Here is an 18,690-nt window from a genome sequence, read left to right as displayed (position 1 = left end):
GTCTCACCTCGGCTCAGGATCCCAGTCAGGCATGGCTCCTCTCGGGTCTTGGGCCTGCGTTTTACCTCCCATTGTAGGCGGCAATTTAAAGGCCTCTCCAGCTGCAGGAGAGGACCGGCTATTGATGGAAGGGGTGAGGGGGGAGGCCTCAGGCCTTCTCCTCGAAGCTCTGTGTCTGCTGCACTCAAGGCCCAGGCAAGGCCATTCCCTCGAGACGTTACTTGCAAGGGCTGCTTCAGGCCCCGTCAATGCCGCACCTCATGAGGAGGGTCCCCAGGAACAGCACCACAGGGATCACCTTCAGCACGGCACACAACAGCGAGAGGCAGAGTCGTGGTCCAGTCTCAGCGCAGGCCACCTCTGCATTCAACACCTTTCTCAGCCAGCAGAGGCACTTTCACAGGATCTGGTACTGTTGCGAGCGGCCAGAGTGAACCAGGCACAGTTGTGGTGCGGTACTGCCTACAGCCTAGGACCGGATGGAAGGATGTGAGGTCTCCATCGGTAACAGGTTTGGAGTGGATGACGGAGGTGTCCGGAGCACTCTTAGAATGTGACTGGTGAGGAGCAACACTCCTTCGCCCTAACGGAGGAGCCGTCCCTGCAAAACTGGAAGCATAGAATATTCCTGGCTATTTTCGAGGGTACTACAAATGTTACACACTGACACGTGGATCAGGATCAAACTGGGGGATGGTTCTCAACTGTCTAGGGCCATACCAACAACTAAAGGCCTAAAACAACGCTGCGTGCTGGTGCTGACTCTATTTGATTTGTTCCTGATGGACATTCCTCCTCTTCTGAATAAAGCAAACAGTCATGCCCCAAATTTAGGGGGAATGCAATTTTCAAATTTACTGTATGCTGAAGATCTAGTGTTAGCCAACAGAACATAGATGGGGCTGCAACAACTTCTGGATGCACCCTTGAATTATTCCAAGAGTAATGGTCTGACTATTAACATGAAAAAGACTTAAAGATTACCAAGCCAAGGAAAGTGATCGAAGAATTACAATTGGTTCCTGGAAAGTGAAAAGGTGGAATCAGCTAGTGGATATATGTACCTTGGAGTGTTATTTAATCCCTATGGAAGGTTTGCAGCACAAATTGAAGAAGTCAAGGGAAGAGGCAAAGGGCTGGCAGTCGGCTTAGGTTCATTGTGTAGGAAGATGAAGGGCTCTTCACTCACAACAATATTGCAAGAAAGATCTCCCCACGCTGACCGTTAAGAGTAAGACTTTGTGATGTTGGGACAGAAAGGTGTTGGATAAAACAGTGTTGAAATCTACAGGGATATCGTTCACCTGCTGGGTTGTACATCACATGCACACATCAGGCTGAAGCTCGGCTTAATTAAACAAACATTGGGCTGGAAGGTGGCATTCGTGAACTGCTGTCAAGGCCTCAAAATGGCAAATGGGAGGGTTCTCTGAGCAATAATTGGTTAAGGGAGGGACCGCTTGTAGGAAAGTACCATTTTTCTTTGCATGTTACCCCCATTTTACATGTATGTCATTATGTTTTTGCCTGTCTCACTGGGATCCTGCTAGCCAGGACCCCAGTGCTCATAGTTTGTGGCCTGAATGTGTATACCTGTGTAGTGCCTTACTGTGTCACTGAGGCTCTGCTAATCAGAACCTCAGTGCTCATGCTCTCTCTGCCTTTAAATCTGTCACTATAGGCTAGTGACCACTTTTACCAATTTCAATTGGCATACTGGAACACCCTTATAATTCCCTAGTATATGGTACCTAGGTACCCAGGGTACTGGGGTTCCAGGAGATCCCTATGGGCTGCAGCATTTCTCCATAGGGAGCTCAGACAAATCTTTACACAGGACTGCATTGCAGCCTGAGTGAAATAACGCACACGTTATTTCACAGCCATTTTCACTGCACTCAAGTAGCTTATAAGACACCTATATGTCTAACCTTCACTTGCTGAAGGTTAGGTGCAAAGTTACTAAGTGTGAGGGCACCCTTGCAATAGCAAAGGTGCCCCCACATAGTTCAGGGCCATTTCCCCGGACTTTGTGAGTGCGGGGATACCATTACACGCGTGTACTACATATAGGTCAGCCCTATATGTAGCTTCACAACGGTAACTCCGAATATGGCCATGTAAAATGTCTAGGATCATGGAATGGTCCCCCCCATGCCAAATCTGGTATTGGGGAGCCAATTGCATGCATCCTGGGGGCTCCACTATGGACCCCCGGTACTGCCAAACCAGCTCTCTCGGGTTTTCTCTGCAACTACCGCTGTTGCCAACCCTCAGACAGGGTTTTGCCCTTGAGGCACACTTTACATTTTCATCCCCAAGATAGATAAACAAATAAACTGACATCCCCAACTGAGAAAAGAAAGTACAGCGATCTCACCTCTTTTGATCTTTCACAAAAAACATTTTGCAATCCAGCAAGCAAAAAACAGTCTTTCCGTTTTTAAGTAGATTTGAACTCCTTACCTAAAATCCCAATCTCCAGTCCTTCAAGACTGTTTTTGATGTCTGCATAGATATCGTCCTTTGTGAAATCAGCCTGAATGATTTTCACTTTCTGACCTGTGCTTTCCTCTGTAATAAAAAGAAACACATAACGTAATTTACCCAAGGAATATTTCTCATCTTTAGCCTAAAGGACTTCACATTTTGGGAGAAGCACACTTTGAGGAGGATGAAACAAAGGGCTCAGCTTGAATAAATCCAGGAGTGCAAAGGGATGTTAGCAGCACATTATGTGTTCTCCTACTCCTCTGTCGCTGAGTTTCATGTGCTTTCATTCTGTTTCCGAGACTGAAGCATTAACCTTTGTGACTAGAGCTAAATCTACAGTTTCTCCTAATGACTTTGCACCTTGCTCCATGGTGAAAACTGTCCTCTTCTGCTGAATCTTACTCTTCTAATAAGTTGTTCACTTTCATATGGAGCTTTTCACGCAATCTATATAACTCTTTTTGCTTTTCACGTCCTCTGCCTAAAAATCTTCTTCTTCTATCCTTATTCTTCTAAATCTCTCTGCAGCATTTGACGAAGTACATTATTCTAATCACTCAAATCCCGTTCTTGCATCTGGTACTGCTCTTGACCTCTTTCATTCTTATTGTTTGCAGACTCTCTGAAATGGTCTATGACTGCCCTTCACCCTGCTTTCTTTAGTGTTTGCCTAAAAGTTGGTTTGTGTTCCATACTTTTATTCGCTACGCCATCCTGTACCTTGTATAACTTCTTTTGGGGATGACTTTCACATATTTTACCTTCTCTTACTTTTGTTCTTCTCTCGATATTTCAGCAAAGTTAATCCTAAAGAAACTGAGATTCTCTTTCTACATACTTCTTTTCTCACACCTCCTTTACCTATTTCTTTCTCTTCGGCTTAATATACTTTCCCCACTCTTCTGAAAACCTGGGCTTTGCGTTTACTCATAATTTTGATAATTTGATATACTCAGGTGTTAAAACTTGTCAAGTTAATTTGTGTATTTAATGTGGAATTAGGTAAATTCTTTCCTCCTCTTCCGCGCAACAACTGGTTCAAACTCTGTTAAAACTTGTCATGTTAATATGTGTATTTAATGTAGAATTAGGTAATTGTTTTCCTTCTATTCCACACAACTGCTGGTTCAAACTCTTGTTCTGTCTTGTTTCAATGATTGTTGCACTCCTTAGGGCTGGCTGGCCAAATCCATCCCTACCTTTCTTCAGTAATGTAAAATTCATATGCATGTTTCCTTTCTGTACTTCCTCTGCACTTGCGGTTTAAATGTCAATGTTGTTGGTTGTAAATGTGTCCACTCTCCTTTCCTCTGCTCTCTGGTTTCTATTTAGACTACTTGTAGATCTCTTTGCTGTGCTCACCTAGTTTTGTTGTTTTTGTTCCTCTGTCTACTAAATAGTGGTATTCATTTCTCTATATACTGGATATGCATACAGTGTATCAATATTCACAAAACTGTTGAAAGAATATATTTTGGTATGATTTATTTAATTGTGTACTCATGATTGCTTCTGGAGTAGTTCTGTTTTTTCACACCTTCTACTACCCTTTTATACTTTGTGCAGCGCTTTGGCTAATAATGCTATAATGAACAAACGAAATAAACCATGGTTACTTACTCACTTTTGAACAGGCTGGTGTCAGATGCCTGGGGAGGCGCTACTGTGTACCATCTACATGGAATCTGGGAGGCAGTAAACTATAGGAATGTACATCTATGGTCGGACAATAACAACAATGTGTCAAAGGTTGGTGAAACAGGTTAAGAGGACCTGACATAAATGAAGTGTGACATTATGGTTTCTCCTTGGGACGGCTACACAAGCCGAATATAATAACTTTATTTGACTATGTGGTTTGGGGTTTCAAACAAGGAACAGTGACTAATGGGATTTACATAAAATTCATGAATGGTTTTGGCAAGGTCTCGTTCAGAATGCATAGGAGGCTCGGCTCGTTAGCAAGTGAATAAACATTAATGTGAATCTCTGTTGTGAGAAAAGACTGAACTGAGCACCCCATTGGTAATCACAATTTCAGTGGCAATCAGGGAGTGAGAGGCAAGAATTCCTATTTCTAAGAAATACATATTTTTCCTATTTATACTCTATCAAATCATGTTTGCGTCATGGTCCCTGTCTGTAGCATGTATCCTCAACTAAAGGTCCCACTCTTCTAGCTTGTGAATCTACCCTTCAAAAGGCGATCAAATCAAAAGTGGGTATGACCCTGTTGATGAAATACATCTTCTTCTGACCAAATCTGCCCCTCACTCTTCTTTAGTATCTACATTCAGGCTCTTCCTTTCTATCATCCAATCTCATAGCTTCAGCCTTTGCATATACAGCGAGACTACTCAGTTTGTTCTAAGGGTCAGTGGATTTGTAGCAGAGGTTTCTGCTCTCTTTAACTCACAAGAGTCTTAGAAACTGGATATGCAGCAGTTAGCTCTCGTGGAAACGATAAGGGCTTAAATCATATTGGTGGGTGGCAGTTAGGAGCTGGGAAAAACTGCCTCCCTTAGATCGGTTCTTGACCCCTTTCAGTTACCTTTGTTAATGACTAGCGTTTAAGGAAGGTATCTTTAATTCCGCTGGTGGTACCTGTGACTTCAGCCTGTTTGTTTTGCATGATTTGTTCTATCTCAATTAAAGAAATACACTTGATACTTGTGTGAAAGCTTTCTTTTCAAATCTACGTTTAGGGCAATACATAATAATGAATATTAATAATTTTATGCTGGATCCAATACACAAATGATAAGTTAATGTGATTACAGTTTAAACGAATTTCACAAGAGCAAAAGTGGTGTGTTTATTAAACAGATTTATTTGTGGCACATTTGTATGAAAAGCTCATCTTCGATTAAAATGGATGCTGTTTCTGTCATTCACTCCTGTACCCCCCTCCCACCATGTTCCCTTGCGCATCATCTCTCCTCACAAGCTCTGCAGAGGAGAAGACAGCTGATGTAATGATTATCCTACTGTTTTGAATACAAATCTTAGACTGAACTTTCTAATGTTCCTGAAATGCTGCACTGTCCAAGGCCTTTCTGCTGCAGCTCTGCTGGATAAACCAAGTCCTGTTCACTAGTGTAAAACTAAATTTTGAAATCTTTCATATTTTGTTTGAACATCTCCGGATGGCAGTGGCACAGAAGATGCTGGGCGCTTTCGTAAAAATGGGATAGTGGTTATGTCTTAGGTATTGACTTTTTTCCTCCTGATTTGCCAGAAAGTTGTTACTTAAGATCATGCTATGATGAATCCATAGTTTTAACTAATTTGTTTTGTATGATTTGTGCATAAGAACACTTTGGTTTGGGGGTGAGTTACAGAAGGTTTTGAACATTCTTTAAGGGATTCTGTTTGATTTGTTTCTGATTTTGCTTCTCATCTGGGACTTAGAATGATTTCTAATTATTGACTTCTTTGTATAACTCTACATTTGAGCATTTGAGCCTTTATGGAATTTATTCTGTACCACTTGATTTTGAAAATGTTGTAGTAAAACCCTTTAACTATTGCTTAATCTAGAACTCAATTATTGAGCAGTCCCATTTCCTTATTTTTAAAGTGATGGTGGACAGAGTGCCTTTTTCACAATTATTTCTAGTAGGAGAACGGTACAAGGAAAATTTGGGTTTCCTGACATTTTGGAGCATCTTAAAATATTGGGTTACGGGTTTTGCTCCCATATCTGTTCTGGGAACGATTGATTCTTGGCTAGATCATGTGAATGTGAGATATTTAGGGCCACCTGCCTTTGAACTAAACCAACTTCATCTAAGTCTAAGTGCTGTAGCTAATCTGTTTGTAGTTATAAAAGGTATGCCCATATCTCACATTTTGAAGGCACTTCACTACTTGTGATTGCCAAAAGCATCAATTACAAACCCCTTAACCCATCCATTCTTCTCTCTTCAGTAAAGCACCACATTGTTTAACAGTTAAACATCATTGTTACTTCCCACATGATCATTTCATTTAGGTTTATTGACAATTTCTTAAGAGCAGATACCACATATAGCAAAGAAAACGTTCTCACTTCTTGCACCCACTTTCTGGAACAATTTGACCCTTACTCTTGCATGGGATTTAATATGGTTAATTTCCTCACTATGTTTAAGGATAACCCGTTTTAGATTTTCACTAAGGCTTTGAATAAGGATGTAATTTTGTTTCCATTGGGGCAGAAAAATGAAGTCACTGGCTCCAGTAGAATTACAAATCTCTTGGAGAAACTCCAGGGGAGAATGAGAAATTACCAATGGATTGGCCCCAGAAATCCAGGTTCCTATGCTAATTTCTCAGTGCAATATCAGGATCTCTCTCCTAATTCCTAGTAACTCTGCATCCTTTATGTTGATAACTCTGGGGAGTAGAGGAGGGGGGAATTTTACCAGTAGAAATTTTGGACATTCATACTGAGGCCCTAAGTGGTGTTACATTACAATGCCATGACTATGTGGGTGACCAAGCATGTTAGAACAGCGAGAAAGAAAACAAATCAATTTCAAGTAAACTTTGACTACCACATCTAGCAAATCCAAGTTAACTACCTGATTATCCTCAAGAAAAAAAAATGGAAATCCAGTATTTGTAAAGCGTAGCAAATCACCATGAGAGTCTCAAGGCGCTGCATTGTTGGCACAGGGGGATTAAGTGATTTGCCCAGAATCACAGGATGTTGAACCGATGCTGAGATTCAAACCTGGTTCCCCCAGCTCTGAAGACAGCAGCTCAGGCCGTGACGCCACACCCTCTCCCTGCCACACACGTATGCTTGGCAATTTACAAGACAAGCAACCATGCACACCCTTTTTAAATAACAGGCAAATTACCTTCCAGCTACATGCAAAGGCACTATGGGGGTTGCAATTAGACAGTATGGTTCAGTCACTCTTATAGGCTGACTATGCAAGGCACCAATAGCCTGGGAGAACAAGTGAAGGGTCAACTAAGCAAAGGGTAGCAGCCCATGGTGCCACTTCTTGTCTCCTTCTTACTCCCTGAAACAACACTGGACTCTAAACCTTGCATGCCCGTTAGACTTCACACATCAACTTCCTTCTTGAAAACATGCAGATCAAGCACAAAGTGTTATTTCCAGGGCATCAGAAAACTGATGGATCTTGAGCACCACAGAATGTCAGTGGCACTTGTAGGGGTTCATTAGCTAGTCATCCTAACTAATCAATGCAAACATTTGCTGCTCAGCGCATGTACATTTAGCTCCAAAACAATTTTCCACTACCAACTGAACTTCATCTACACCCTCCGGCATCCACATCACACCTACACCACTGGCACGTTTCACTCATTGGTACAGGCACAAACCACCACATTGTGGCATCTTGTACATACTGTCACCTTTACCATGTGGATCCAGTAACACCTTCCTCCTATCTGCACCTGCAAAGCGCTAGGACCCAGTGACACATTCCACTTACTGACACCACCACCACACCTGCATCCAGTGACATCTTCCACCCATTGACTCATGCACTTCGCCTGCACCCAACTGCACCTTCCACTTATTGACACATACATCAAATGGCAACTTACACCCTCTATAACAGACACATCATTTTGAACTCATTGAAGCCTTCCACCCACAGTCACGGGTACAAGATGTGCACCCAGTTCTGCCTTACATTTAATGGCACCTGTACCCATTGGCAATTGTATAACAGTGAACAACGTTTCACCTGCAACAACCTACATCTGCAAATAAGACCACAAGACACTTGTTAGGAACACTATACAAAGATACAAGAATAGAATGACACAAGACCCTGAAACTGACACTGAGTACTGGAAGATTCTGAAACTGGTATAAGGAATACAATAGCAACTGGGAGGGGAATCAAAGCAGCACAGTTACCCTCTAGTGATCATTGCTTTTGCTCTGATTTCTCTCCTGATTACAGGATTATTTGTACACTGCCCTATAGTCACCTTAAGGCATTACAGGTAATATATACGTGATCAATAGAGGGTTGCCATGCTATTTGTACTACCACAGAATGCAAAATATGGTGGATATAATTATACTGCATTCATGATTACTGGAAAATCACTCAGTCAAAATGAATGCACTGAAGCAGTAATGTCCAAGTTATTCCAAAGCACGTGTTGACATCTCTATTTCAATTAGTTTATGAATTAATAGAAATCTGGACTTTTGTCAGGATAATAAAGTGGACAAAACTGCTGAAATTACCAAGTGATAAATAGGAAAAGATTTTGCATTGGAAATCCTCCTTTTAACAAACTCGAAATCAACAACATTTGAAGAACACAACTACTCCTATGTATGGCATATCTTGAGGGCATTAGTGAGTCAAACTTTTGGGTTCTGCAGGGTACAAAGTGCAAAGAGTTTGCTTGGGATGGTGTATAGAAAGGATTCCAGTTCCTGAATATATATATATATATATATATATATATGAGCCAAAGGTAATCCTGTGTTCCTTCCAGCGCTCGCCTATCGAGGTTGGTTCTCAGTTAATGGGCACAGGAACCCATTTTAAACCACTCCAAAAGCATTATATATATAAAGCAAAGTCTAGCACTCCTTATAAAAATGTCTTGGCCTTCATTTATTCCAAAATTCCATAAAGCAGAAACATAGGGCAGATAGATATATATATATATATATAGAGAGAGAGAGCCATCTGGTCATTCTTCTTATATCTAATATGTTCACAAGCAGCCATCCAAACTAGTTCAGTTAGCCACTTCTCTGTTGCCGGGACCATGGGTTTCCCCGAAAGATGCAAAATGGAAGTATGGACAATAGCCAGTAATGTCATCAACCACCTTTGTGGTTATACATTACTACAATGTCCAACATACCGTAAAGTATTGGCCAGTTGACCTGTTGGAATCAGTATAAACCTAGGTCTATCCTTATGTGTCCATTCTGCTGCAGAGGAAGAAGGAACCCCTGTCTTTCTGTGTAGTTTTTATCTTCAGACACTCAAAGACCCTCTTCGGAACTCAAATCTGCATCTGCCCCACTCCAGCCCAAGGAGGAGAAGAGACATTGGAAATGTCTGCACAGGTTTCTGCTAAGCTGCCGAACACCACAGCCTTTTTTAGCACACATCACCTGCGTAGTCATATGCAGAGTTTCGATCAGTAAATCTTCTGGACTACAAAACTCAGCATATCTTACATCTGGGAGCTGATTTTGGCAGCCTTTCTGCCTGCGTCTTCGTCCAAGGGTGGGACCACTTCCCCCAGCAGGCCCTGCCACATGAATGCACTCATAAGCGTGGGGAGTGTCCCGCTGTGAGGGAGCTGACTTTGGCAACATTTTTGCCTGCATCGTTGCCCAAGAGTGACACCGCTGGGGTGGGACTACATCCCCTACACGAACCAGCTCAAAAGCACTGTGAGTGTCCCGCTACGTGAGAGCTGATTTTGCCTGCATTTCTGCCAGCATCCTTGGCTTAGAGAGACACGGCTGGACTGGGACAACATTCCACAGCAGGCCCTGCCAGACGAATGCATACATAAGCGCTGGGAGTGTTCCGCTGCTTGGGAGCGGACTTTGGCTGCATTTCTGCCCGTATCCTTGGCCGAGAGAGACACCGCTAGTGTGGGACTACATCCCCCAGTAGGCCCCGCTGCACAAATGTGCTCATAAGTGCCAGAAGTGTCCCGCTGTGTGGGACACGCCCGGGTGAAGACCAGACCAACAATGGGGCCCATCTGCATCTGTTCGCACCCAAACGAGGCCAGGGAGGGCCACCCTTGCTGGCCTGAGGAAACTCAGGATGTACGGGAATGTCAGGAAAATTTTTCTTTCTACTGCATCCAAGATACAAAATTACTGGGCCCAGGATTGGAGGATAATTCAAACATGGGCAAATGGAAATTAGCCCGAGGCTCTGATGGAAAAATTGTAAAACAACAAACTCTATAGCTAACTATCTTACTGATGCAATTAGCTTAATTGGCAGCAAGATTGTAAAAATGGAAGAAAGACTGGCTGAGACTAACAGTGCAGCCAACAAGGTTTTGTGAAATGCATCTATGGAAGCCACTGAGGAGATAAATCCAACGATTATAGAGTACTCTAAATTGCCTCATACTGCATCTCACCTAGTCATGATTTCAAGTCACCTCTGGTGAAGAAAAGTAGACAGCCGACAGGATCAATGAATACTAAGTCTTAGCAGACCATCAGGGCTCCTGGCGTAAGTGACAAACGCCTACACTTCAAATGGATCCAATAAGAAGCAGGAACTCGTCCCAATAAAGAGTACTGAGGCATTGGTTAAAAAGGTTCATGCAAAGCTAGACAATATAGAAAAGAAACTCCTACTCGAAATTGGAGAAGTTAAGGAAAGAGTTACATCACTGGAGCTAGTTTCAAAGAACATGCCAGATATAACCCAGGAGGGTGACAGAACAGATAATATACCTAAGTCTGCTGTAAAGAATGTTCTCATTGGAACAGAGCATTCAGTACCTAACAGGCTGGAAGGGATCATCAATACACTGCTACCCAAGTGTAAATTTAATGAGGTGGATAAGGCACATCCACCAACTCTATATGCTCCACAGGAGGTTGCAACTGCAGGGCTATTAGGCGAAGCCAATATAGGTACAATTGGGACTGTATACCAGATACATTATTACATCTATTACCAGATACCACCCCTTATGTCATAATTTTAAAGGTTGTGTCCAAATTACAATCACATGGGACAGAAAATTGGCGGGACCTGAAACAAAAATTTGTTTACTGGATGGCAGGTCACACCTGCATTACTAACTTTTTCATATAATGAAATAATAATGGTGAGAAAGGTGAATTGGATCAGGTATTCTCGAAAAACAGGTTATGGTGATTATATTATTGTTCATTTAAAACATCCAGACATGGTGAAGTCTCTTCTCTCTAAATGTTACCAAGACAACAGCCCCTTGATGACCTTGATGGGAAGATCACAGTTGTTTCACTGGTTTTCTTTTATAACCCCTCACCCCAGTATCCAGTATCAAGGGCCTCTGCTCCTTCCTTGTATAAGACAGGAACAAATAACTAGAACAGATATGAGGCTGTCCGACTCCAACAGATTTGCCCCCACTTTGCAGATGTACTGAGTTGGACTGAAACTCGAGGACAAAGAGCCAGGGAGTAACCATAAGGTATTGGGGAAATAAAAGGCCAAAATAAAAAGAGGGATGAGAAATCGCATGTTAGCCTAGAGGCAGCTTGTAACACATTAGTTCTTAGATTGTGGAATGTGGCTGGAATTAACAACAAAATGGAGGCTAAAGAATGGCCTTGCACTATAAACACCTCACAGTTAGCATGCCTACCAGAAACGTGGGAAGTGGGAGGTTTTAATGTTGAAGGCCTTGCCTCGATTGTACCACCAGCAATGCCATGGAACAGAAGGGCTAAGGGAGGCATGACGGTGTTAATATTAACAACAGCAACATTAACCATAAAGAAATCTTATACAAAATCACTCATTTTCCTGTTTTTACTTCAAATTGATGGAAAACATGATTTTGTATTGATAAATTTCTATAACAATATATTTAATAAAAACAGAATTAAGGTATTAGGCGACCTCAAAAATGAACTAGAACATGTCATGAGAGGACATGGGGCAGACTGTATTTATATATGGGTGGGAGACTTAAACATAAGCAAATGCCTGTTTACACTAAGGGAGGTCTGTGGATACACCAACGGAATAGGTACCAACCAGTCACATTTTCAGCATGACTCGTAAGGCAAGACTATAAATGAGCTGATATTTAAATACAATCTCACACCACTTGAACACACCAATTACAAAAATGAGGTTCCCTTAACAACTTATCGAGGGAGCGGTAAGTGTTCCACCATTGAGCATATATTACTCTCAGAAAATGGTATGGGTCTGTTTAAATCATGTAGGGTTGGCCCAAGTACTTTTCGGGCTCACTTTTTCATATTACTAGTTCGTAATATTGAAACGGGACATATAGAACAGACGCAATTAGCAGCAAACATCGAGCCAATGGACCATAATGGCATTAGCCTTAAATGGATGTAAATGAAAGTGCCTTTTTAGAGAGGCCTGTAAAAGAGAATTTAGATTAATTCATTACCTGTACAGAATGGGATGCTGATTCACGTAAGGTTCTGACAGCCTTCAGCAAAATAACCGCTGCTATTGCTGAAAGCCTGGGAGTGACAAGGGTAGCAACAAAAAGAATAGTGGGTGGTTTGATCACCATTGCACTCGGGGTAATCAAAACCTTAGAAAAGCATTCCAGTTAATACCCAGAAACAGGGAAGAGATTAAAGCACGAAGGCTTACATACATGCAAACAGTGGATAGGAGGTAAAAAGAATTACAGGAGCAGGCCTGGGTTACCTTGGAACAGGCAGCAGAAACTAAAGATAGCTGTTTTGGAAAACTATTAATATGCCATTTATAAGGGACAACCTAGCAACCTGGGATGAGGCACCAGTTACCTCAGCAGACTGGATCAGACACTTTGGATGGATCTTTAACCACAAGATTGAAAGGTAGAACTGCACTCAGAAGCTAATCAACCATCTGCATTGTTACATCTAGAGCCAGTAAGTGTAGAGGAAATGAGTACTGTAATGAAAAATGCACATCCAGAAAAGTTCTTGGCCCAGATGGGGTCTCGATGGATGTGTTTGAATCTCTGACAACATTCTAGGCGCCAATATCCCTCATGGACTCATCTCTTAAACTTATGGGAAGAATAATTCTAGAAAGATTGAAAACCTGGGCAGAGGATAACCTGGTGCTGACTGATTCACAGTATGGATTCAGGAGGGATATTGGCATAGTGGAACAATGCATAAATCTAAACCTCCTTATTAGTAAATACGCAATAGCTAATGAATGCTATATGCATCTCTGTTTTGCAGATCTGAGCAGTGCTTTTGATCCTGTTAACCACAGTAATCTTTGGCAGACCATAGTTAAAATGGGTGCCCCATCGGACATTATCTCACACTTGTCACAGATGTATGACTCTCTGACAGCACGAGTACGATATGGTACCAACGAGGAGTGCACACCAAGCTTCAGGGTTGCAAGGGGTATCAGACAAGGGTGTGTTCTTAACCTCTCTTTGTTTTAACCTTATATAAATGGAATATATAGGCCCTTGCGACAGGTAAATGCATATTCTCCGATAGTTGACAAGTAGCTGACTTCTGTCCTCCCATACGCTGACGATGCAGTGTTGATATCCAGAACCGCTAACGGTATGCAACTACTGCTAAATAATTTCTCTGCATACATGGAGGAGAAAGATTTGAAGTTAAACTAAACAAAACGTTTATAATGGCATGCAGGAATGGAAAACCAAAGAAAAGAACCCACAGTTTCAGGGTAACAGGTTTAGTGGAAATCAGAACTTTACGCATCTGGGTATTCAATTTTCATGAGCTGGACAATGCGACCCTCAGCTGAGAAATGCAAAATTGAAATTTCTAAGGACATCCAAAGCCCTTTTTAGATTTTCCAGGAAAGATAGGGAGTAAACACTTAAGAGAAATGCTGCAACTATATAAAAGTAAGTGATTGTCAGGAGTTACATATGGGGCTGCATTATGGGTACAACAAATAGTATAGTACTGCTGACGGAGGAGAGTCTTTTTTTCCTATAGACTTTTAGCACTGCCACAATCAACATCAACTAGTATTATAAATAAAGAACTATCACCTATATATAGCAAGCCATTTAGCATTTCTTAAGAGACTTGTACAGGGTAGAAATTACAATTTGCATGGCTACAGAGCCCTTTGTACATATGGAAAACCTATTTAGCTTTTCTTAACAGGCCGAAATAGTGATTCAGGGCCAGATGTATCAAAGGGTTTTTCCCGTTCTGTGTCAATGGGAAAATGTGTTCCATACGTACAAAGGGCTCTGTAGCCACACAAATTGTGATTTCTACCCTGTACAAGTCACATTTTGGAATTAACAAAACAGGAAATCGCAAATAGAGATTTCATATTTGTGATTTACTAAGCACATGTACAAAGCATTTCCTGAATGCGAAATAGGCTGTTAGGAAATGCTATTACCACACAAAAAAAATAACTTTTTATAGAGCCTTAAAGCACGCACAAGCCTCGATTGCAGAGAAGCGCTTTATAAACGCACCATTTGTTTAATAACTTTACTTTTAAGGGGGGCCTGAGCTCCACAGCACTGTGAAAATTGCAAATTCTTATTAGGAAATTGCAATTTTGGAAATACAAAACCATTCCTACCTATGTACCATAGGTAGGAATGGTTTTGCATTTCTTAAATCATAATTCTAATAGCGATTGCGACTCCATAGGACTCTCTACCAGAAAAACGCAATTTTCTTACATTCCATTTTGCATTTCCTAAATAGTGATTTCTTAAAATTCGCTGTTTAGGAAATTCAAAATGGAACTTCGTACATATGGGCCTAAATGTAACCTATCAAGAAGACACAATACTGATAAACCCGATCATTACCTGGCCCAGTTTTTGGAGTAAGACAGGTACGAAGTTCAGAAAGGACATAGTAGAAGATTACCTATGACTGGAACATTATGTGAAAGTTCCGTGGCTAGCTCACTTAAGTAAACTATTCAATGAGATTGATGAAACAGTTAGCATACGGGATCTCGCCAGGATCCTGCAATACATCAAGAAGGAACTGAGAATGATCCTTATAGGGAAAAGAGAAGTTTGAAGAGAAACTAGAGAAACGTCCAAAATTACTGTAGGTAGATATTGCTCAGGATATATTGAATAAAGCATTCAAAGGTACCTGATTACTGTATCTAATGTACAAAAGAGGTTTTATTTTACCAGATTACAATTAGACATTTTACGCTATTTGGTTGCCTTCCCAATTTTGGGTGTTTACGATGAAAATGTACACAAAAGCCAGTGGGATGGGGAAACGATTCAATCCACACTGCACTTTATCTTATTCTGTACATTTTATAAAGTTACAAGAAAGCGCGTCCTGCAGCCACTCTTTTTATCGACAAAACGTATTTATTATTTAGACGCTTATAACTTCTTATGTAAATCGAAAGAGGCTACAACCTGTTGTTCTGTATCATTATTTATCCCACTGGCAATCAAGAGAAAGAAATCCATTTCATATCTAGGAAATCTAGCCTATGAGGAAGGATATTGTAGACATTGTGGTGATGTTTAAACACCCTTTGATATATATCTTGTCATTTGTATATCTCTTTCACATATTTTGTACAACGGAATGCTTTTCACAATATGTAACATATCATTTATATTATGCACTTTAGATCAATAAGGAGCTAGGTTCTAATTTGAGTACAATAAAATGTTGGATTGTAAACACTCTTCGCAATATACCTTGTCATTTGTGTACATTTCCAGTACTTTTGCAGAACTTATTGTTTTGTACTATAGGAAGCATATCATGTATATTAAGCACTTTAGATTGTTTCTAACTTGCTTATGATACGATGTTGACTTTTAGTACACATTAAGTATTTGATATAAATGTAATTTGCTTTTACCCTGTTGTTTTGTTCTTGTATGGATTAATTGTAATACAAATAAAGATTTGTGGTGATGACGTAAGAACCTGTTGACAGATGATATATTAGCCCCTATTGCAGCCTGTGTGGTGCCACATCAGTGCAGTGCAAGAGGATGTAAATAAAATCTCATCCATACTGGCTAGATATCTTGCAGACGTAGTGATTTAGGAGCCCGCTCTGTGTAATTTAAAGACAGACCAATACCAAATGTGAACGTTTTTATAATTGGAGAATTTCAGTCTGGCCTCCCTGAGGTAATTGTCAGATTAGTAATGCTGTCCACTCTTCATCTGAGTAGTCATTTGGTAGTGCTGTATTCCAATATTCTCTAGTCATTAGTTTCATACATAGAATATATAGCGACAATTAGTATATCCATAAAGACCAAATACTGCCACCCTGTATTGTCCCCATACTCCACAGTGCTGCCTTATTTGGAGAACCAAGTATTGATGTCATGTCCCTACATATTTGGCTTTTGAGGCAGTGAGCCATTTGATTGTATTGCCATTGACTTAAAATGTGTAGTATATGCACAAGAAAAGGGGGACATTTCCCAGTAGCCAATCTGCCAACCCACACAGAACAGTATTCACGGAAGGTTTCAAGCGTCTCCGTATGAGAGCCCATTTAGGAAGAGAAACCAGCAAAGGGTAAAACACCATGCCTATATTGTAGCTTATGACTAAAGATGGAGATTAGTGTTGGAGAATCAGAAAGGCATTAAACTCCTCCTGACATCAGGAAGGAGAAAATAGTCATTAGAATCCCTGAATAGAAATTAAGAAGGCCAAAACTGCTAGAAGCTGTTCTGAACTGGGAAGCAAACATCGAACCTGCTGTCTGCAGATGACTCCCTACTCGTCTGGAACACTCCCATCGGACTCCAGAACTTACTAGACAAATTCTTGGCTTTTTGTGCATCTAGGGATTTGGCATTTAATATAGAAAAGACAAAATTCAGGGTATTTGGGAAGGATAAATTTAGAAGACGGGCAGTTAAGATTGCTGATTAAACCAACAGAGCGGGGGCAGAGTTTCGATTATTTGGGGGTTAGGTTGACTGATATGCTATGCTGGGAGCCGCAGCTTAGCAAAAGCTATCTCCTCATATGCCAAAGATCTAAAGCTGTACTGTGATTCCACAAGAAGACCCAGTCGTGATCAATAACTCCTGCACTGGAGGTCTATTGTGCTAAAGCAAAGTGCTGCGCTCTTTGGAGCTGAGATCTGAGGTTATGTTGACACTCATAAATTGACAGTGGGTGAGAATAATTATAGCAGATTTCGGTCCCGACTAGTACACCCCATTTTCCCTTGCTTTTTTAATTAGGGAGCAAAAGAATCAGTGATGTGGCTTAATTAAAACCTTTGATGTACTGGTTACGTTTATGGACTACGTCTGAGCTATCTGACTACCAGGAGGCATTAAGGGAATTGCTAATGATGTGTGGCGCCCAAACATTCCTTGGCTACAGCATGTCACAACCTGGTGCACACTGTTGGTTTTGGCTAGACTGAGATTATCATGAGGGAATACACAAGGCAGAAACAGCTAGTGTGAAAGCTAAGTACTGGGCATTTGTGTTTCATCAGTATGCTACGAGTGTGACCTCTGGACATTTAACCAGCCAGTTCCTGAGCTTTAAGCTAAACCCCAAGTTTGACCCCTTCCTAGATATGATCTCACCACCACTAGTGAAAAGCTTGTACGTGAGATGTCGCTTGGGCTGCTTACCGCTAAGGACTTTTAGCTGTTAGGCCAGAGACCAAGATTCAGATAAGTGCCCCACATGTGGCTTGGTCTCAGAGACAGAGAAACATGTCCTGGTTTTCTGCACTGAATACCACTTTGCCCATATGAAGTGGATACGACCAGTATGACTGAGTCTGAAAGTTAGGCACTATTTGGTTGCATACAGGATTTTAAAGACTGATACCTCAAGTCCAATTGTTTTTGCAGTAAGCAGCTTTTTACTAAACTACATGTTTGGTGCAAGCCCATTAAATATCATGACCCACTGTGGTAGAAGGCATGTTTCTGCTATGCTAGTGTGCAATCGATGAACCGGTTTTTACTTCGTGATAGATTTTACTTGATTCGCTTACAAGACAATTGATCTGAACTTGCGTCTAGTTTTCTTGAAAACATGGTGCACTTTATATTCATAATTGATGCAGCAACAATATCCGCGGCTATAGATCTGTGTGGTTTGTATATCTTCTTTTATCAGTCTTGTGCATCTTGTTCAAGTTTGTTTTAACTCAAGGAATCTATTCTTATATTGTAAAGTGTATTACAAAGACTCTACGTGACTGAATGAAGTTGCACTTGGCATAAAACTGGTTTAATCAAATTGTGCTGTTTTTGACTGTTGCACACTTTCATGTTTTAAAAAAAAAGCTGAATAAAGTTTTTTGATGATGAACATCTAGAAGCAAAAACAGGAACATAAAAAGTAAAAATGGGCAAGGAACGTTGCGATGTATCCAGGACTTGAAAATCCCTCTGTATATATGGTAATACCTGGAACTGACAATGAAGGAAATAATTCTGTCCCATCTTAGATTGCGAGCCTCTACCAACATTTTAGAGGTGGCCCACCATATTGGA

The 18,690-nt window shown here is 41.0% G+C and overlaps 1 protein-coding gene across 1 annotated transcript in view; it reads right to left on the bottom strand.

Annotated features, from left to right (window-relative positions):
- HSD17B3 (hydroxysteroid 17-beta dehydrogenase 3) overlaps positions 1–18,690 on the bottom strand; it is a 1,428,528-nt gene that overhangs the window by 500,805 nt on the left and 909,033 nt on the right. The window contains exon 4 of the mRNA XM_069227886.1: positions 2,467–2,574. Coding sequence (XP_069083987.1) covers positions 2,467–2,574 — 108 coding nt within the window. The remainder of the gene's footprint in view (positions 1–2,466; positions 2,575–18,690) is intronic.

The sequence above is a fragment of the Pleurodeles waltl genome, chromosome 1_1 (assembly GCF_031143425.1).
Source record: "Pleurodeles waltl isolate 20211129_DDA chromosome 1_1, aPleWal1.hap1.20221129, whole genome shotgun sequence".
NCBI lineage: Eukaryota > Metazoa > Chordata > Amphibia > Caudata > Salamandridae > Pleurodeles > Pleurodeles waltl.
Note: the sequence above shows the minus strand (reverse complement) of the source record. Positions and strands in the feature narration are given on the sequence as shown.